This window comes from Myotis lucifugus, unplaced genomic scaffold, assembly GCF_000147115.1.
Source record: "Myotis lucifugus unplaced genomic scaffold, Myoluc2.0 scaffold_66, whole genome shotgun sequence".
In the NCBI taxonomy this organism is placed as follows: Eukaryota; Metazoa; Chordata; class Mammalia; order Chiroptera; family Vespertilionidae; genus Myotis; species Myotis lucifugus.
The window spans coordinates 2,531,620-2,553,325 of record NW_005871114.1 but is presented as its reverse complement, the minus strand read 5'-3'; the positions used below and the strand labels follow the sequence as shown (position 1 = coordinate 2,553,325).

Sequence of the window (21,706 nt, the reverse complement as noted above, 5' to 3'; positions counted from 1 at the left end):
TATTCTAGGACATTAGAGCAAGAGGGTCATCTGGGCCACCACAGGTCAGAGTCTTCTTCCTCAAGGGACCTAACCAACCAAGCCCACGGATGCTGCAAGGACACTTGCTGGTCACTGCTCGGAACACAGCTGCCCAGAGCCTTATCTCATCGGTGAGTACTGGGTACTGACGTCAGCAGGCCCAAGACAAAGCTTCCTTTGGGTGGACGGCAGACGGGAGGAGCAGCAACAAGTGAGCCATTGCATGTGCTGTTTATCAATATTTGGATGACGAAGGTTTTGGCCAATGTCAGAAAGACGTCTATGTTTTGTAGAAACACACTACAGTGCTCTCGCGGAGAGAAAAACACCACGTAAAGTTGGGTGGAGAAGAATCTGACGCAGTGTTCTTTAAAGAGGCAGCTGGGTGGGGTGAGGCAACCCTCCCCTGGGTCCGAGTCCAGGCTCAGCCACTTAGAAGCTGTGTGGCCGTGGAAAAGTGATTCAGACTCTCTGGTCTCCATGTCCTCACACAGATCTCCCAGGCTCAGGTTTTCCATCCTCAGAATGGGGACACGACCAACGTGCCCTGCCCACCTTACAGGATAAGTCCACCGGAAATGACACTGGGGGCAGCTCCACCCGAACTGTAAAGCACGCAGGTGTGTGAGGGTCCACGAGGTGCCATACTCTTCATGGCCCAGCACAGAGCAAGGCACAGGGCAAGCACCTGGGAAGTTCTTTTTGGATGGAATCGCATACATACGTCAGCAATATTCAAAGTACTCGAATTTGGTCTAATACCCTTGTTGCTAAAACACGCTCATTGTAAGTCTAAGCCAGCCGTGGGCAAACTACGGCCCGCGGGCCAAATCCGGCCCGTTTGAAATGAATAAAACTAAAAAAAAAAAAAAAAGACCGTAGCCTTTTATGTAATGATGTTTACTTTGAATTTATATTAGTTCATACAAACACTCCATCCATGCTTTTGTTCCGGCCCTCCGGTCCAGTTTAAGAACCCATTGTGGCCCTCGAGTCAAAAAGTTTGCCCACCCCTGGTCTAAGCACATTATGATGTCGACATGATGGTTCTGAGGCTCTTTAGGATCTCAGCGGCCGAGTGGCACTTGTTCTGGTAAGTTTGCTGTTGGTGAGGGGAAGTAGAGAGAGTCGGGTAATTACTCCCTGTTATTGAGGGTGTGCTGAGTTTCAGATGCTGCGCTCACCACCTCCCCGTGAAGGGCCTGCTCTCATCCCTACATCACGGGTGAGAACTGAGACCAAAATAGGTTCTTGAGTGTCACCAGCTGGTAAGTGGTCGGGGCTGTGTTGGATTGTAGATCGTCCTAACGCCAAAGCCCAAATTCCACTCCTTTCAATTATCTCTTTAATAGAGAATCACAGAAGCCTCTTCTGTTTTCCCTTTTAACTTAGTAAACCTCATTTGAGTCACAACCAAATATGTATCACAAGTCAATAAAAAAGGTGGAAAGTTTCTGATGCAACGTAGGAATATCTGTATTGCTGACTGAACAATAAAGGATAAAGGCATTGATCAGACCCATTGCTTCACCTGGGAAGTGAATTTAGCTGAAACATCTACTTTGTACCCTTGCCGTATGTGAGGTGTTATAAACAGAACCTTAATATTTAAATAAAAGACGAATCCGGCAAATGTTTGATGAGAACTTTACATAAATGATTAGTATTTTGCTCATAGAAAAGTAATTTCAAACCAAGCCCCTTGACTTCATTGCACCACAGAAACAATTCTATTAGAATTAGAGAGGCGAGTGTTAAAGGCCTGGGAATTGTTTGTATTCAGAGAGAACGAAGGTTAGGCTGAGAGAAAGACGCTAGCTGTACTTACCATCCCGACAGCCTCCCGAGAACCTTCTCCAAACACTGTCCTCCGCAGGCTCCTTTCTCTCTAGAGCTCTTGGCTTGTGTCTCGCATTTGCAGGGACATCCAACTGGGAGAGCAGGGGTGACAGGGCTAGAGGTGGCTCCAAGAGAGCCCTGGCCAAGCCATTTATGGTCAGGGGAGTAGCCGAGTCCTCGGCCCATCCCTCGAGGAAGATGGTCCCCTGCTCCATGCCACTGCGTATCCAGGCTCCACAGAGGCCAGGTGATCTTTGTCAACATCCATTATCTCAGACTCCCGTTCCACCCTCTCTGCCTGTATTTCTTGTCCTTCTTACTTTTCAGGCCCCTTCCTCCGTTACACTTCCAACTCAGCAAAGAACCCACAGCTGGCCCGAGAGCTCAGAGGCCCCTGCAGCTGGAAACTCTTTAGAAACAATGGGTCCCACAAGCCGAGGCGGGCCCAGCTGCTAGCCATCGGCATCCCAGCGAGGATGGAGTCAACACGGCACCAGCATCACCGTGGAGGATGCCTGGGAGATGGGGGCTGGGACCTGCTCTGTATGTGAGACGGGACTGTGGCTGCCGCAGCGAACACACACCTGCCTGGTGGAGGTTAGCCTCACCCCTTTCTGTTCGCACACGTTGAATGGGGGGGCTCCTAGAGCTGGAGGGGGCTGTTGACACGGGCTGCTTTTTATTTCTTCTGAGTTCTCTGTTAGGAGTGAAGGGGTTGGAGTGCCATGCCAACCAAACAACGGAATTAACACCAATACATTTGACCATTTAAATAAGTGAGTTTCTTAATTTATTTAACAAATATTTTTTGCACCTTCTACCTGTTGAGTATTATTTGGGCACTGCTCTCAGAATTGGTGAAAAAGACGAAGGAGGCCCCAGCTCGTAGGGAATGTACATTCCAGCGAGGGCAGGGATCACGGTGGAGGAGCAGCTGGGGTGGACGGGAACAGCGAGCAGAGTGACCCAGAGGCCGCTGAGATGACATTTACGTTGCATGTGAAAGAGAAGAGGGTCCCAGGCAGAGGGGACAGCAAAGGCAAAACCCTGGGGCTGAAGCAGTCTGGCACCCTCACACACTCGACAGTGTCCAGCTTACCTGGAGCAACAGAGACCAGGGAGGGACCTCAGAAGGAGTTAAAGACTGAGTTAGAGACCTATGGTGTGAGCCGGCAGGGCAGGTAAGATTTATACCAGGGGTCCTCAAACTACGGCCTGTGGGCCACATGCGGCCTGCCGAAAACATTTATCCGGCCCGTCGGGTGTTTTTGCCGCCGCTGCCTGTTGCTTAGCAGCCGACTAGTTTTTTTTTAAACTATAGTCCGGCCCTCCAACGGTCTGAGGGACAGTGAACTGGCCCCCTGTTTAAAAAGTTTGAGGACCCCTGATTTATACTGTAGAGCACTGGTTCTCAACCTTGGCTGCACATTAGAATCACCTGGGAATCTTTTTAAAATCCTATTTCTGGGCCTCATCCTCCGGAAATTCTGTTTCTTTGTTATGGGGTGAGGCCACAACATTAGTAACAAAGAAACAGAATTTCCGGAGGATGAGGCCCAGAAATCAGGATTTTAAAAAGATTCCCAGGTGATTCTAATGTGCAGCCAAGGTTGAGAACCACTACTGTAGAGCAGTGGGAAGCCTGGCCAGGGTTTTCAGAGGGACGGGAGCCTGAGCTAATTGATGTTAACAAAGATCATCTGGCCTCTCTGTGGAGCCTGATTACAGGGGACAAGAGTGTTAATGCAGACGCTGGTTCGCAGAGTCCAGTGAAGGACGATGGTGGCTGCCCTGGGTTGGGGCAGTGGGAATGGAGACCAGGTAATGAGTTAGTGACTCATTGTGGAGACACTAGCAATGAGATTTGATGATGGGGGGATGGGGGGGGGCGGAGAATGTGGGGCAGGGGATGGGAGGGAAGGTGAGGGAAAGAGCAGAATGAAGCCAACTCCTGGCTTTGGGGCTTGGCTCACAGAGGGGATGGAGGCACCATTTAGTCAGGTGATAATGGAAAAATGGATTTAGGGTGTGGGGTCCAGGCAGTGAGATACTGACCTGGACAAGACCGATTTGCTCTTTGCCTCATGGGGTTTCCAGTTCCCAAGATGATCCCTAAACTGAGTCTATTAGTGCCTGGGCATCGTGGAGACACAGTCCAGGGAAGTCTGTGTTGAGAGTCCTAGCTGCCCTTCTGGAAGCTGTGTGGTCTTAGGCAAGTGAAGCGACTCCTTCCAGACTCAGTCCCAAGCTATAAAATGGGGAGGATACTGTGACAATGACTGGGCTACTTACATTACACAAGTGGTACAAAGCATGCTTCCAACTTTGATGGGTGTAGGATCACACCTGGACCAGATAACTGGACCAGGGAACTCCAGCTCATGGTTCCAGCCTCCTCTGTGGATGGGCAAGGCCAGTGAGGTCCTTTTTGATTCTTTTTGTTTGCTATGTATCCACTGACCACCAACTCTCCCTCCAAAGGGCATGTTAATCCTTTAGAAGAATTGCTAAGACCTCTCTAGTCTGTGGTGCCTAGGTCAAAGCATCAAAACGGACTCTGATTACTTTAAGAAGGGGACTTCCTGGTTGGGTGTAGTGGAGCTCACAGAAAGAAGAGAGGGGCAGGGAGCTGGGTTCGGGGAAGACAGGGTAGGCTGCTCCCGAGGCTTCAGCAGCAGGAACTCCTGGACAGTCCTCTCATGGAATAGCCTCTCACGAAAAACAAGCCCTAAAATATCTCAGCTCCTTTTCCTCTTGATGGAGACTCTAATTCCAGGAAGAGGATCTTATGGTCTGGCTTGAGTCATGTGACCTAAGAGGACCTGCCACCTGGCTGACAATCTGCCCGGTGTGGTCCCTCCACGACGAGAAGAGGTGGTTCTGCAAAAGGAACTTGGCACCACCACCCAAAGAAGGGGGCCTGGGTGAAGGGCGCTCTTCTCCTCTGGAAGCATTAGTCCTGAGAATTATTTCCTGAGAAACTGCAGAAAGAATGCACTTAGTGGGTGAGGGGTTAGGACTGCCAACTCTGAGATTCTCTGCTCCTTTATGCGTTGCCACCATTTAAATTTGTATAAGCCCAATCACACTGATGGCTTGCCAGGCAACAACTGGTCGGTTTAAAAAGTCGGTCCATTCTACCTGATAGATGGCCTTATTCTAATGGTTAAAAATCTTTGTTGAAAACGGAAGATGTCCACCACATCTACACCCTTGGGGAGCAACCATCTCCACAATCACTATGTTGTCAGATTTCCAGGAAAGAGGACAACTTTGAGGCCACCTTTAGCTTTGCTCATGACTGTCTGGGTCCAATAGAGAGCTCTGTTCTGGAGTTGGGCACTGGGTACTCATCAGAGAGCAGAAGGCTATAGAGAAGGCCCCCCTTTTTCTATGCTCCCCAAATTCTTGTGGTATTGGGGAAAACCATCACCATGAGGGCCAGTCCTGTCTGAACTGGTAATATGTACCCAGGACACAGCCATCCATCCACATTCTTTAATGAAACAATTATTTCTAGGCCATATGTTTGCTCCCCTCCACGTTCTCTTTGAAACTGACAACACTTCATGAAATGGAAAATTACACAAAATAAAAAATGCAATATATTTATAGATAACACTTTAAACAGTTTTTCTTTTCTTTTTTTTTTAAAGAAACCTTTTAGGCATTTGGGATTATTTTTCAGAAGTTCAGTCTACAAAGGAAACTTGAAAGACATCTGCTGGAGCCATGGGAAGATCTGTTCACAAACTGAACAGTAGCAATACCACGAATCACTTGAGACTTATCAAAGGGACCAGATCAATGGCAAATCCCAGTGCAAACTTGCCAGTTAACAAGATTTTACAGATGATTTAAACAGATGATTTATCATGAGTAATAGGAAACGTCCCTTTAGAAGAAATGAAGTTAAAGTGAACCAACGCACAGCCTCGCTTTCTCTGTTTGGAGAAGTTCCAGACCCAGACCCTGCCCTGGGATCCAGGTTCTAGCTTCTGCTAGGCCAGATGACACTAGAAACAGACCAAGCTGAAGACCCAGACCCTAAATATTCATCAGGTCATCAAGCTAATTCTCTGAACTGAAGCCAGGCTTGGCCTCTGTGACAGCCCGGAGGCCCAGCACGGATTAAAGGACGAAGCTGGCTAGAGCAACGACCCCCGGCTCCCTCCAGTCCATCCGGGGATGTCTGTGGGAAGGTCACTGAGCACCTGGAAGCACCAAGGCAGGGAGGGGCCTGGGCCTTCCTGCTGAACGGGCTTTTCTCCATGAAGCCAGCGTGCGGACACTTGCAGAACCCGCCTCGCATGTCAATCCCAGGAGTGTGGGCTTCCAGGGGAGCGATCTGGCCAGTCCCCGCTGAATCAGAGCTTGTCTTTTCTGGGAATACGTCACTCCCAGAAGGCCCAACAAAGCTTTTCACAAGCGTCCCATTGTTTCAAATTGGCCACAGGTTGATAATTGTTAAAGTTGTGTTTTTGAAAATACTCATACTACAGAGATAAAAATGGGTCATATTGTTTCTCATGGGCGGGGGAGCGGCGCATATACTGAGGCAGAGCTGCCTGATTCTGACTCCCTCCCACTTCTCCAGGGAATTCATTACTCTTATTTAGACTTCTACAGATTGAAACTACAGGATTTTCATGTCCTTGGAGAAAGACTCTAACAGCCACTTAGATATCCTGATTTCAGCTTTAACTTGGACAGATAAGCTGAGACAAAATAAAACCCAGAAGATACAAAAATCAGAGAAATGGAATCCACCCTCACAGGCAGATGAGACCTGAACCACAAGACAAGCTGCTCCATTTGCTGCATCAAAGATCCCTGGGCAGGGGGTGCGATATATCACGATATGAGAATGTAGGCTGAGCCTCCAGCCTGAGAGAGGCTGAGAGAGGGCTTGGTAAAGGGAAACAACGCATAGATGCGGGGCCGGTCAGGAGGGCCTGCTCAGTAAAGCTATGGTCCCAGGTTGGCATTTGTCTCACTGCAGGGATTAAGGCTCTGACAGCTGATCCTTTACAGATACACATATATACAGACATATATTATTATTCATAATAATACTTTGATTTTTTTTCTGTTTTAAGGAAAAATATTTCCATGCGCTTTCCCACCTTTCTTTGTATTATTCTTTCTTTCTTATTTTTTTTTACTCCCAGCAATCATTTTAATTAGACATAGTCCTCTGGGGGCATACTTTGATCTTTAAAAAATATAACCTTTAACCTTTTGCAAACACTTTGTTTAAAATAATGTTGTTTTTCCCCCAAAGGAATTGTGTGCTTGGGAGCTATCTACGCTCTCACTGAAAACACTGGTGCTCCGTCCGGTGTTCAGTACCAACCAGACAGGACGTACAGCTATGTAAACATTATTTAAAATTATTCCAACATAAATACTCTTTTAAAGCCACATACCACAGCTTTTAGCTCATAATGCCCATGGACGCCTTAATGAAATGCCATTCAAAACGACCTCACTGTTTAAAGTTTACCTGGAGGTTCTAAAACTGTGTAAACAACATCCTCTACACGTCTCTAGAACAAGTGCCAAGTGTGGTGAATGACGATTGCAAGTTGGCGATTGGAGACTAACTAGTCTGAGCCAAATCACCAATGCGCTCTTTCACCTGATCAGTTACAGGAAGTTAGTCACAGGTTGACTTGTTCCACAAGGTGTTGATTCTTACATAACTTATAAGTAACCAGTTTTCAACAGTGTTCACCCATGAGGGACCTGAACCGGTCTCTCGTAAGATGTCTTTGCACATCTTTGCGAATGCAGTTTGCATTGGTTGTCAAGGAGTCAAGGTCCACCACAGACGGCGCCTCCACAGCTGAAGGAGCAAAGGTTCTAAGCCCATGGAATCCCACGGTGCATGGGTGGAGTCTTCTCAAAGTCAGTGAGCAAAGGGGCATCGAAACGAGCCAGGATGTTTTTCTTCTCAGCAAACTGGGGACCCTCACACGCCAATGTACTGCTGGGATTCACAGCAGATGCCTTAGCCCCCTGATGCACTTAGGGATGAGGGGGAAACCCAGGGGGCAGGGAGAGCTGATGACACAGAAGAAAGGCCTGAGGTCTCCCAACTTGGTGACAATGACTCTCAATACTCGAGCTCCCTCTGTGTGCTGCTCACTGTGATGCCTGTTTCCGTCCTGACGTCCATATTCTTGGGTTTCCTGGTTAACCTGTCTCTGGAAGAGTCTCTGCCCAAAGCTGTAACAAACCAGCCTCGGCCAAGCTCTCGTCCTCACTGCCCAGTGCAGACGGAAGACAGCCGGAGTCTCCAGCACACGGTCAGGTTACTGGCACCTACGGAAGCACGTCCAGAAATGGAGGAGTGACCAACCCGGGGCTGGCCTTTTGCCCCATAGGAGAAGGGACAAGGAGCATGGGTACTGACAGGCATAGCTTGAGTGATTAGTGGCTTCAAACCTTCATCTTTAAAAGTCCATAACTGATCATGCTGCAACTGGAATCAAAGGAACATCTCTCTTCCTTGTTGGCCAAACTTCATCAACTACACGCCTCCAAGGCTAGATTTTGAGGTTTTGTTTGAGAAAAATACTGTACATTGTTTTTTAGGGAAGATTCACAAGGTGCTATTTTTATTTTTAAAAAAAAAACCCTTCTCAGTCACTGCCTTCCAAGAACATCGACATTATTTCTTCATGTGCAGGGCATCCTGGAACTTGGTGCTGGTGTACCGGGCATGAAAGCCTTTCTTGTTGATGGTGTCGTCTGTGTGGAAGCGAATCATCAGAGAATCCCCTGCAGAGTAGATTTCTTCCAACGGCTGAGGGAAGGAGAAAGGAAAACAGGGCACTTTAAGCCGCATGACTGTGGTTGGAGTTTAAAATAAGGATGAGCCAGGGCCTCACCCAGACATGGGATGGCTGATGGGGCCATTAGTATCCCTGGCCCCAGAGACTCTGAAGAGCACCAAAACCCGCTCCCTGTTGAAGGAGCTCATTGCAAATTCTGCTCCAGGAGCTCCCAGCCCTGCTTTTCCACAGACATCCCTGGGCACAGCTCACATAGAATTGATTAAGGGCATAGATGGGCCAGGCACTGGTCTAAGCGCTTTCGGATCTTATCTCACGTAAATTTTACTAAACTTTACAAGGCAGGCGCGATCTCCATTTTATGCTGAGGAAACTGAGACTCAAGTGCACACAGACAGGCCGGACCCAAACCCTGGTCTTTCTGGTGGCCAAGTGTGTACCATGAATCACCCAGCGCAAGGGGCACCATGGTGATTGGCTTGATTGATTTGATTTGACTGATTTGACTTATTTGATTTGATTGATACGATGTGATTGATTGCTTTGATTAAAAGGTGATACTAAAATTTTCCAGCTTTTAAAATATATTTAGGTGGACTTACTCCTGAAGTAATTAAGTTTTGACAAGGGACGAACACAAAATTAACAAGGAAGTATAAAGAAAGAATATAGATTGCTGCTACCTGCCAGATACTAGTGGAACCACACTGGACTTCCCACATATTTCACTGCTCAGGACGCCCCAAGGTTTTCCTCTGCATGTGGACCCACATTTTGAAAGATGTTATCTATGGAAGACGCATTGGTTACGTCACACATTTGTCCTTCCTTTTTGGGAGGTACAGGAAGATGAAGGGAAATTATTCAGACATATAAATGCCAATTTGAGCTTCTGCTTAGCACCAGGAGCACTAGTGACTCCAAAATGATTGGCTATGTATCCAGCCAATAGCAAAGAAGCTTGAGTGATGAGCCTCAGGGCCGAGGGCTGAGGGCCTGGTGTGGGCAGTGCCCAGCGTGGTACAGCCGGAGTGGGACCAGGACGCTGTTCTGCTGGTCCACACACCTTCGCTAGCACCAGCGATATGGCAGGCCTATGTCAGGAGCTGGGGAAGTGGTGAGCAAAAGGGCTCTGCCCTGTCCCGGGGAGGTGGCCCAGGAAAGAGGTGATAGTGAGAAAAATGATGATGATCTTGATGATAAGTGAAGATGGCGATTTGTCATTTCCATAGGCATTTAGTTTTGCTTGGGGAGAGAACTGTAAATATACAAAAATACAATCGAGAGTTTAAAAAGCCTAAGGCCAAATAAAAATGGGGGTGGGGTAGGTGCTTTGCAAAATTAGGAAACAGTCTTAAATGGAAAATGCTCCTCAGTAGCTGACCTCAGTCCAAGGCCTTTATGAATTGGTCCCTGGCTCCCTCCCACCCTCCTCTCTGACTATTCTCCCATTTCCCACTGTTTCCCAGCAGCATAGGCCTCCTGGTGGTGGTCATAAGTGGGTGTCTGACTCCACTACTCACGCTCTTTCTCACCATGCTCTGCCCCCTGGGCCCAGCGAACTGGGACTCACCCCCGAGCCGCAGAAGCGGCCGAGCCTGGGCGCCGTGCTGTCGTAGCCGTCGTAGGCCTCCATGTAGTCATAGCCACAGTCCGCCTCCTCCTCGACCTCAAAGGTCCGGAATATCAGCTCCACACCGTAGCCGTCCTCCGCCACGATCACCCAGTCACAGTGGGCCTGACTTGGGTAGTTGTTGTCCCCAAACTGGGCATGAGAATAGAGCTCTTTGGTCTGCACTTCGGCCTTCAGCCTGCCCCCGCACTCTGGAGCGAAGAGAGAACCACGATACCCCCTCGGCACAGAGAACCCCCTTGCCAACCCCACTCCCCACTTCCCAGTCTGGGACTTCTCTCTGCACACCCCCTCATTCCAGGCCAGTTTTGTCTGCAAAGCCTGTGCGTGCCCTGTGGGAGAGGCCAAACAAGTGTCATCATCCCATTTTACAGAGGAGTAAACAGAGGCCTGTGACTCTGAGTTTCAGGGCTCATTGCGGGATCCACATTGGGCCTCACAGCCAAGGTCCTATGTCCCCAGGCTGAGCCACGTAAGGCCTCCGGGAATATCTGAGCCTACCACTGAAAAAGCTGGCCGCCTGGATCTTGACCACTTGACTCCCTGGAAGAGCTAGACCCATCTGCCAAGGGCTCACACCAGCCCAATTGACTTGCTGTAATTTGTAACTTTTGCCAACAGAGGGCACCAAAAGCACATCAGAACTGCTGGTGCGGTCTGAAACCTAGAAGCTTCAGAACAGACTTGACAGGCTCCTGCATTTCAGAGCACTGACCACAGGCACCCTTGAGGCCCCTGTGGGTGTCACCAGTGAGCTTACCTCATACTTTGTATTCTGTAGTCTTGGCTTCTGGGGTTTTTACTAGAACTGTAACTCTGGTTGGCCTGGGTCCCATGCTATCTCATGTCTAGGCCACTACAGGCCATAAAATATAAATGGATAAATGACAGTGATCAGAGATTAGAAAGCACCAGAAACTTTGGAAGCAAATTCCTTGCTGTCTGTCCTCAATGTGTTCCACGCTTCCGAGGGGCCCAGAGCTCCCTGGGGTGTGCCTTCTGCCTCGTCCAGGCCCAGCTGGCCCCAGTCCTGTCTGACCGCAACTCCCGGGCCCATCTGTGCTCTGGCTTAGAATTTCTTCTAGGTGTGAGCCTTTGAAAAACCTCACATCCCTGAGAGGCCGCTGGCGATGAAATGGGCATAGAGCAGGGCAGGATGACTTCTCTCCCTCCTGCCAGATCCCCCTCCATCCCCAGGAGGCTGATCTCCAGGTCCACATGGGTGGACCCCCTGCCCTCTGCCCTCTGCCTCCGGGTTGGGTTCAGCCAGGGAAGGACCAGCACATGAGGGGAGGGAGGAGATAGGTCAAGGTATTTAGTCCCAGGCTCCTTCCCTGCCTGGTCACTGAGGCTGCGTTCTTCACCTAAAAGTCACAGCTCCTGCCCAGGTACCCTCTGCTTACCCCCCATTCTGTCACCAGGCTCCAGAACCTACGCCCTCACCTGGGCCTGGGGGTAGTAACAGCCCTATAGTTCTTAGTCCCGGTCGCTGCCCTGTCCCTGTGTGTCCCCACACCCTGCCCAGCACCTTTGTAAATAGTCCCTTCTTAAATTCTCCTCAAATAATGACTCCATCCGAGTGTTCCCCCATTTCTTGCTGGGACCCTGACCCACCTCAAGCACCTATGCTCTGTCTGTAGGGACAAGAGAGTGAAGTCACTAGTCCATGGCTTTTACATTTCCTGCTGGGAAGCTAGAGCTCGCTGAGGAGCTGAGAGGGTGCAGATAATGGAGTGTTTTCTAGAAGGCAGGGACAGCTAAGCCGCCTGCAGGTGCTGGTTGTCCTTTGGTTTTACCTCATTCCTATTTTCTGGCTCTGAAAACCAAGAAAGCTGAGGGCTGGGGCTGTTCAAGGGATCAGAGAACCTCACAGGGTCCCCTGATCTCAGACTCTGAGTGGGTCTTGGGCAGCCGACACTTAGCCAAAGGGCCACAATCTTACACCAGAATCAGAGTCAACACTGCTTCCTGGGTTCTATCCCAGGCGGTGACATTTTAATGGCGAAAGAGCAGAGCCAATCTTCTTACTGACATTCTTCTATTTAACAAAGCAGATGTCAGTTATAAGCATATATATTTCCTCCAAAGGACCAAATAAAGCTCATATTTAAGTGAAGGAAAAACAGAGGGCACCAAAAGCACAGAACTATTTTCCCTTTTCTGGACCGGTCCTTAGAAAGGACTGCTCTCCAGCACTCAGCTCCTAGAATTCTGGGTTGCACAGACCAGCAAAATCACAAATACCTTTTTAAAAGAGAGGATGGGAGGAAGGAAGGTGCGGAGGAAATGTGGCGCCAATAAAATACTGTCCACTTTAAATGTTGCCAGTGAAGGACATTAAAGGAAAACGACCTTCCCCTACTGTTGCCCATGTTTCGTTTTCAACGGGACATGCTATCACACGCCTCCCTCCCCACAGCCATGATAAAAGGCAGTCCTGTCCCCGCCTTCCCCCATCCACCTCCACGCACCTGTGCTGTGCTCCGCCTGGAAGCCTTTCCTCTGCACCGAGGCGTCTGAATAAAACCTGAGGAACAGGCTGCTGCCCGCAGCCACCACGGGGTCTGGCTTCTTGCTGCCGCAGAAACGGCCAAGGATGGGGGCCTGGGTGTCGGGTCCGTCATACACTTCCAGGTGGTCGTAGGCGCATTCCTGGTGCTGCTCGATCTCAAACTCATTAAACGTCTGGAGATGGAAAAGCACAACGTGAGGCCAGGGCCTGGCGTTTAGCCTGCGAGGACCCGGTGGGGCGGGACGCGCATCGGGCTGCCGAGGGGACAGGGAGCCGTGGCGATCACGGTGACACCTGTGGAGAGGCCTGGGCCTGGCTCCTCTCTCGGTCCCCAGAACAACCCCAGGAGGAAAGGCCAGGAGCCGCTGCTACTGTGACCACGGCAGCTGGGACGGGTTCGGCGCGGCGGCGCCTGTGCGCTTCCCATCACATCACGCAGCTTCTCCAGCGCAGCCGCAGTGCTCCTGGGGCCGGGAGCTGCTTTAAGTGCTTTACAAATGTTAATCCTCACGGTCCTGTGACGTGTCTCCCATGACAACCCCCACCTTACAGACAGGAAACTGAGGCACAGGCAGTCAGAGGACCTGCCCAAGGTCCCCGCTTGCATGACCGCGCCCTTACCCTCCGCACTACATGGTGCAATCCTGCAGCACAGAGCGCTCCCCATAGGGCCTGATGTTAGCAGAACGCCTTTTCCCAGGCAGAGCCCTGCGTTTTCTCACTCAATCCTGCTGATGCTGGGAAGGAAGAACTATTATTATCCCCAATGTGCAGGAGGGGAAACTGAGACTTAGAGCAGTTACGTGGCTTGCCCGAGCTTAAACAGCTAGAGGATGGAGCGCGACTTGACTCCAAGCCATCTTGGCTCCAACCCACACTTCTAACCATCATCAGGCCATACTGCCTCCCTCCTCCCTGTCCCCCCCAAAATGTAGGATTTCTCAGGCGTTGGGCAGTTGACCGATTGATGGCTTGCCTACGGGACAGGTGAGAGGGGACAGTGTTTAATACAGACTTGGATCAAAAGACAGAGTGGAGAGAGAGGACAATAGTTGGGGAAGGGGGGAATCTCAATTCACAAGAAAGGGACGGGGGAGACAGAGCAGGGATGGGAGTGGAGAGGGGCCATTAGCAGTGCAGGCCTTCATAGGAATGACAAACACGTTTGAAATGGACAAAGCTCTTCACACCTTATAGAAAGGGGCTGGAGAGTGGGGGTCGGGAGAGTGGGCAGGAGCAGGATGGGAGACCCATGGCACCAGGGTGGGTGACGCACTGGAAGGGAGACAGTGAGCCAGAGGGGCGGGCGCTCCCCAAAGGTCCCTGGGACACCTCTGGCTGTCCCCATGCAGCGGAACACTAGCTACTCGGAAGTATTTAACTCGCAAAAAAAAATAGAGCATGGTCAATAAATCCACCACCCACTCCCAAGGAAGTTCTTTTAAAAAACTAGCGCATATGTGTATGGACCTCAGATAATTTTGAGGTCTGGCCTAACTGTGGCCACTGTGATCAGTTGTTTTAGTTCTTTAGTACCTTAAAGAACAGGAAAAGACATTTGCGGCAACTACTTGTGGTCCTTGGACAAGAAGCTCCTGTCCAGTTGTGCAGATTGCGCGTTCCTAACCACAGGGGGCGCCGTTCCCCCGCCGTGGTCAGATATTTATGTTGCCATTGGGAGCATTTCCCAGCAGATGGCAGTCTCCGGGAAGGATGCCTTTCTCTAAGGCGCTCTTTTTAATTCACCCGCACGCAGATTCAAGGCTATTCTGATGATTCAAGAGAGCAGCACCCGAAAGCATTGCTCACATGGGCAGCCAGACATATGAGGTGCCCACTGTGAGCACCCTGTGGTCAGGGGCCCTGCCTTCTCCACCCCTCGACACTCCAGGCCTGGCACAGAGAGAAACCAGCACCCACGCTCCAGCCCTCCACCCACCTGTCCTCACTGTTCTCGCCAGTCAGCACCCTAGCGAACCCCAGGGCCATGGTCTATTTATTATCGTACTCTCCTTTGTTCCTTCCGTTCTTCCTGTGTTATTGTCCATAATTCAGAGGGACATCCACATGCCTTCTGAAGAGCTTACTCATCCCCGGAGTCTAAACAAACCCATTTAAAAACTGTTTGTTTCAAGTACAGCAACTTCTCCAGCTGGCAGGAGAGGCTGTGTGAGGCTCCAGGGCCTGGGAGTCCCTCGGGGCTGGGAAAGAGATTTGTAGGAAAGACTCCTTTATCTTGGAAATAACTGGGCGTGGTGTGCAGGCCACAATCTCATGCAGGGATGGGACTTTAAGGAAAGGTTTGGGAGATACATGTTCTAAATTCAAGAGTGAATGTATTAATTTGTAAAAAAAATTACAACAGGAAACAAATCTCAAACAGCACCGTGTGGCAGGTTCTACCTCAAACTGGTGCCACGGTGAACAGGTGCGATTCATAGAGGTTGCCTCACCTGCCTCCCTGCGCTGAGGGCTTTATGTGAACCCTCTTTTCATCTGCACAACAGCCCCATGAGGAGGCACCCCCATTTTCCAGATCATGAAACTGAGACCTGGAAATGCTGAGTCACTTCCCCAAGTCTCAGAGCTGAGACGTGGGAGAGCAGAGACTCACACCACGTCTCCCTGTCCCTGTTGTCCATTAACTACGAGAACGACTCACGAGTTTCACCCTGTGGCCCGCGGTGGAAGAAATGTTCCAGGAGCACTCCCGCCGGCTGGGGTATTTGTCAGGCCAGTTGGGGCTCGCCAGGGTCCCCTCTGCACTGCTGATCTTGTGCGCACAGCCAGCTGGTGGGAGGGGGGCGGGGAGAGAGAGACACAGAGAGAGAAGTACTTCACTTGGGGCATCATAGGAGGCATTCTAAGAAGTCCCCCCCCCCCCCGCCTCTATCGGTCACATGGTCATTGGGCAGCGTGGGAGCTGGAGTCAGCCTGAATCAAGTGTCACCTGGCTTAGGGATTTGTCGCTTTATTTGGCTTAGCTGCCTTCCTGGTGGTGGCTCAGGAGCCAAGTAATCTTTATTATTACTATTCACATCATGGTTATCACTAGGAATATAGTAGGGTTCATGGTTAAGAGCACAGGCCCTGGGGTCAGATGGACCCTGACTCAAGTCCTGGTTCTGCCACCTTCAAGTGGGGACTTTGGGCACGTACCTAAACCTTGGTGTCCTTACCCGTGAAAGGGGCGCCAACCTCACTCAGAGGGAGATTATGTGAAGTAAGTGAGACGCTTGTAAAAGGCTTAGCAAGTGCTAACAAAGATCTTCACCACTGTGCCTTCGTATCTACACTCCTTTCACTTTTTCAGAGCAGTTTCATTGGGAGGCTACAGCTGTTGCCCTGGTTACCTGCTCAATGAGTAGCATTTTGACCAATAGCTAGTGTGTGTCTCCTTCTGTGGTGGGTGCTGTGCTAAGCATCCTGAATGCACCCTCTCATTTTCTCCTTCCCACTTTCCAAATGAGAAAAATAGAAGTTTAGAGCAGGTAAGTGACCTGCTGGTAATGGTTGGAGTCAGGACTTGAACTGGGCCTGCCTTTGCTGTCACTGACCAGGAAGTAGAGGGAGCTGAGGAAGTGGGCCCCGTCCCCCTGTGGTTTCAGCTGAGGGAGCCGTTAAGAGCAGGTGGGGGGGGGGGTGAAATGGCTGCAGGAGGTCCCTGCTGCTCACCCCTGCCGCACCCTAGGGGAATCCACAGGAAAGCAGCCACGGCTCAGCTGGCAGGACCTCCGTGGACTTTATATCCCCCGTGGCCTCCCCCACACCACATGAGGCACGCATTGTTCTGGCCGAGGCCCACCTCACAGGGGGTTGACAACAAGTTCCACAATGACAGCTCCTTCCAAGTTCTTCCAACCCGCCTCCCAACCCAACCCATGACTGCCCTTGTCTGTGTCCCAGGGCTGGGCTTGGAGGGCGGCTGCATCCTGCTTCTAAGGACATCTTAGCTCATCCTGTGACAGTCTAGGAAGGGCCTGTGCAGACTGTGAGCCCAGCCAAATCTCACTCTGAGATGTTTATCCCTCGCCCTTGATGTCCTTTGCAGGGCCCTGTGGCTGGGGCCAAGGCCTGGAGGCCTGTGTGTTTATCCGAGATGTTCACACTCCCCTTGCAGGGCGGGGTGGGAACACAGGAAGGCCTTTCCCAAAATGACTGGACAGTCAAAGCCATCTGGTCCTGAGAACTCCCAGGAGTGAATGAACAGGGAGCAAAGTTGTCCCAGTTCTATTTTACTATTAGACCTGCATATGGTTAATAACATTATGACACAGATGGTAATGTTTCAAGTGCTTAATATGGGCCAGACTGTCTGAAATACTTTCTAGGCATTCTCTCATTTAACCCTCAGAAAAACTTTAAGAAGGGGGTAGGTTTAGCCCCCTTTTAAACAGAAGAGGAAACTGAGGCTCAGAGAGGTTAAGTAACTTCTCCAAGGTCACACAGCTAGTAAGTAGCAGAGCCAGGATTTAAACCTAGGTAGTCTGAGCCCGGAGCCTGGGGGGTTAACCACTTGGCAATAATAACTCCAGGAGAGCACGTGCGGGCCCCACATGCCTCCTGAAGGAGTGAGCTGCCCTGAGAACATGAGTCCTCAGCAGGAGGGCAGAGGGCAGGAGGGGGAGGCAGATGCTCAGCCTCAGTGGGGTTCACTCTGACACCCAGCACCCTCCCGGCAGCCTGGAGTAGGTTGCCTGTGCACCCCCCACCACTCCAGCCCGAGGTCCAGCCTCACCCTCTTTACAGTCGTGTCCGTTCTCGTGGAGCCGGTAGCCGTTCCTGCACCGGCACATGTAGCTCCCGAACGTGTTGATGCACTCGTGCTGGCACCAGCCGTTGTCCTTGGCGCACTCATCCTTGTCTGGGGAGATCAATGGACTCTTCTTAGGGCAGTGGTTCTCAACCTTCCTAATGCCGCGACCCTTTAATACAGTTCCTCATGTTGTGGTGACCCCCAATTTCATTGTTACAGATTGAACATAATTAAAGCATAGTGATTAATCACAAAAACAATATGTAATTATATATGTGTTTTCTGATGGTCTTAGGCGACCCCTGTGCAAGGGTAGTTCAACCCCCAAAGGGGTTGCGACCCACAGGTTGAGAACCGCTGCTCTAGATCATGGTGATCCCACAGCTGGGGGCTGGCAAAGCCAGGTGGCCCTCAGCACCGCAGCCTCGCCTCCAAACCCCCGCACCTGAGAAGAAGTGGGCCCGGAAGCCACGTTTGGAGACCGTGTTGTCCGACTTGAACTCCACGCGCATGTTGTTGCTCTGCGAGGTGATGACCTCGGGGGTCTCGGAGCCGCAGAACCTGCCGTGCAGCCTGGCGTCGGGGGACAGGCCGCTACGCACCTCCACGAAGTCGTACTTACAGACCTGCAAGGAAGTGACGTGGGGAGCTGCCCGGTGTCCCCATGTCCCTGCCCCTGACCCCTGCTCTGCGGGATCCCCTTCCTGAGAGCTGCACCCTGCCAGGTGGCCAGACAGGCTCAGCCAGGTCCAGCAGCAGGGTCCTCTCGACTCCCACTGGGGCCCCTTCAGCCCGAGGGAGGCCTGGGCACGCCTGACTATACTCTGGCTGTAGGGCTCTGCCTGGACCTCGGCTGACTCGGTTATCCCATGACCATTGCCCAAGGGAGGGAACAGGCTGTTTATTCCATCCTGGTCCCCAGCTGCACCTCACCCTCTCCATTCCCCTCAGCCAGACACGAACCCCGAGATTCCTTCCCCAGGGGACACGCCTGTCCAGAATACCTCCCCCCACCCCCATCCAAGACCACCTCCTCCACTCTCGTTCTGATGCTCCTGGGATTTGTCAGTGACAAGAGGGCCCAAGCACCCTGTCTGCAGAGGATGTGCAGCTGAAACTGCTGCACAAGCCGTCCCCCGTGCTGCGCAGCTAAGATGCCCAGGAAGCCGCCTCCCTGCCGGCTGAGCCCCTCATGAGTCACAGCCCAACACAATCCCCAATCAATTAGAGCACAGAAACGTACGTCACTGCCTTCCAGTTCAAACACTTCAAACTGAAGGGAGATCTGGTACTGCGCGGGGGCCACCACCTGCCAGACACAGTTTTTGTTGGTAGGGTAGTCCTTGGGCCACCCAGGGCTGGTGATGGTTCCATTCAGCTTGGTAATGAAGCCGCCACAGGCCACTGCGCGGGGGAAACAGAAGCACGGTTGGTTTGGCGTTAGTTCCGAGTGACTGCGATTTCCCTGAAGCAGCATTAGGCCCTGCTGTTCTTCAACAATAATAAATGAAAAAAAGGTTAGCCCTGACCGGTTTGGCTCAGTGGATAGAATGTCAGCCTGCGGACTCAAGGGTCCCAGGTTCGATTCCAATCAAGGGCATGTACCTTGGATGCGGGCACATCCCCAGTAGGGGGTGCGCAGGAGGCAGCTGATGGATGTTTCTCTCTCATCGATGTTTCTAACTTTCTATCCCTTTCCCTTCCTCTCTGTAAAAAATCAATAAAATATATATTTTTTTTAAAAAAAAGGTTAGACAATCTGAACCAATGAATGCAGCGTCCTTTCTTCTAGTCCGTTTCTATGGAGGATTTGGAGGGATAAAGTTGAGGACAGGTCTTTACCGCTTTTAAAAATAAGGGCAATGCATTTGTGCTGACCTGTCACCCAGTGGCGCAGTTGGGGAGCTCACATGACTTGGACCAAAGGAAAGTTAGCAATGTTTGCACCCGGCTACGCACTGTACCTGGTTTACGTAAACAAGCAGCCCCGCAGGTGGGCAAGGAAGACAGGGCACCAGCCAGGCGGGAATGGAGCGAACGGAATGCGCTCCTAGCTGAGCCACACCCAAGTGCTCATGGTTTTCCTTTGCTCTTATCTTCTACCTTAGTAATCATGTGAATTTTACGCAGTCACAGGACAAAATAAGCGAAGGCTCCAGTTACAGTGCCTCGGATGGAGTCCATGTCATTTGGGCAGTCCTCTCACACTCACGACTTGATCCAGTTGTTTCTCCCTCCGAGAAGGAGGTGGGTCATCCGCCACAGCTGTCCCTGGTACTGCACAGTCAGCCAGCGCCCACCTCTGCTCCGCTTCCCCGAAGACTTGTCCCCCACCCCCTCTCACTCCAGCGTGGCAGGTCCAACACCCACCTTCACAGGCCTTCTTATCGGCGGCCAGCTCGTAGCCAGGGTCACACGCACACTTGTAGCTGCCCAGAGTGTTGACGCAGCGCTGCTCACACCCGCCACGATCTGGCCAGGAACACTCGTCCACCTCTGTTGGGGAAAAGGTGACTCCGGTTAGAAGATGACAAAGCTGCCTGGTCTGTTGCCCATCACAGCCCACGGCCTGGGTCCCCAACAAGTGTCCTCCAAGCACAAGAATGGCTCCTGGGGGACACAAGAGTAACTGGTTAGGCAGCAGCAGGGCTCCGCTGGGGAGAGAGAGGCCTGGGTACTTCCATTCGTCGAAGGGTTCAGTCAGCTGTCTTCGTTTATGATTTCTGAAAAACCCTCAAAGGTTCCATGCCAAAGGCTGAACCCATTTCAATGCCACCAAATTCCCCCCAGTCCCAAATATGGAACTTCTCAGGGACATTAAGTAAAGGGTGAGGAAAAGGGACGGGTTTCTAGATGAAGATGTATAAGTATTCTCCAGGGATAGAACAAGAACCTGCAAGTTAGCATTTTTATAAATGATCCGAAGGGGTGGGCACAGGGAGATCTTCAAGGTTACAGAAAACGCCGGGCTCTCAGGTTAGCCTCTGCTCGGGAGAAATCGCAGAAAGAGGCAGCAGGGGAGTCACATGGGATTCAGCATGGACAGTGTCTAGGGATGTGTAAGGGGCAATTAAGTAACACAAGTAGGACACCAGGAGTGCTGTCCAAAGTAGAACCAGGGATTCATCAGAGAATTTCCTAAACACATCAGCCCAGGGAACCACTGAAGACCAGAAAATCCCAGGTTTTGGGCATCTCCAAGAAGAGTATCAGAAATAAAAGGAAAGATCATTATTTTCTGTTGCCAAGTTGTAGTATCTCTATCCCTGAAAGAGAGCATACAGGCTGTGGCCTGAGCCAAGAGCCTAGTGAAGGGAAATCTGAACACTGAGACATCTTAATAATAATAGTAATAAACTCCAATCTAGGAAGAGGAAAGGGTTGGGGCAGGGAGGAAAGTAGTGGTGGTTTATAACACCATGGGAGGGAGGAATAGAGCGAGCACAGAGTTGTCCACAAAAGGACCATATTGCACGTAAGTAAAAGAAATCAGGACATCTTTGAGTTCCTTGGTAAAGACCTGAAAAGATTCTGGGTCCTAGCAAGGATTCTTTTAATAACATTTCTGATGGATGGCTTTTTCCGACCCGGCTTGAAAATGCCCAGAAATAAGGCTCTCGTTGCTTTTCAAAGTATTTCTTGCCCTTTGCAATTTGAATTGTCAAACTTCCAACCCATTGGTCCTCCAGAAAATGCAAACCCTCCACCATAATGTCCCCCTCCACTCTGCCCTCTTCCAGATCAAATAAACCCATTTCCTTCCAGCCTTCCTTGTCTAGGATGCACAGAATACTCGTGAACCAGGTTGATCTTCACTGGGTAAAAGACAGTTTGCAGATGTCCCATCATTTTACATATTGGATAGTAATATAGCTAACTCTAAAGTGATGTGTTCTTAGGCTCAACAAAGCCTTAAATAAGTCAGTCAGTTGGAGAGATATGCTCTAGGCAGGGGGTTAAAGTTGTCCATGGCCTCAAATAAAAGTAAATATTAAGTATGCTAAAAGAGTAACAGTCCTGCAATTACTTATCACTTTACAATATGCAAAGCACTATCTTTGACTTTTGCTAGAACTTATCGAACAGTGGTTCTCAACCTGTGGGTCGCGACCCCTTTGGTGGTCGAACGACCCTTTCACAGGGGT

At 50.7% G+C, this 21,706-nt stretch overlaps 1 protein-coding gene across 1 annotated transcript in view; it reads right to left on the bottom strand.

Moving 5' to 3' along the window:
- Window positions 1-8,536: 8,536 nt before the first annotated feature.
- TLL2 (tolloid like 2) overlaps window positions 8,537-21,706 on the bottom strand; it is a 94,717-nt gene continuing 81,547 nt past the window's right edge. The window contains exons 14-21 of the mRNA XM_006089989.3: window positions 19,932-20,057; window positions 18,805-18,965; window positions 18,007-18,187; window positions 17,544-17,669; window positions 15,468-15,595; window positions 12,765-12,978; window positions 10,234-10,484; window positions 8,537-8,671 (exon numbers count right to left, since the gene is read on the bottom strand). Of these exons, the coding sequence (XP_006090051.1) occupies window positions 8,537-8,671; window positions 10,234-10,484; window positions 12,765-12,978; window positions 15,468-15,595; window positions 17,544-17,669; window positions 18,007-18,187; window positions 18,805-18,965; window positions 19,932-20,057 (1,322 nt within the window). The remainder of the gene's footprint in view (window positions 8,672-10,233; window positions 10,485-12,764; window positions 12,979-15,467; window positions 15,596-17,543; window positions 17,670-18,006; window positions 18,188-18,804; window positions 18,966-19,931; window positions 20,058-21,706) is intronic.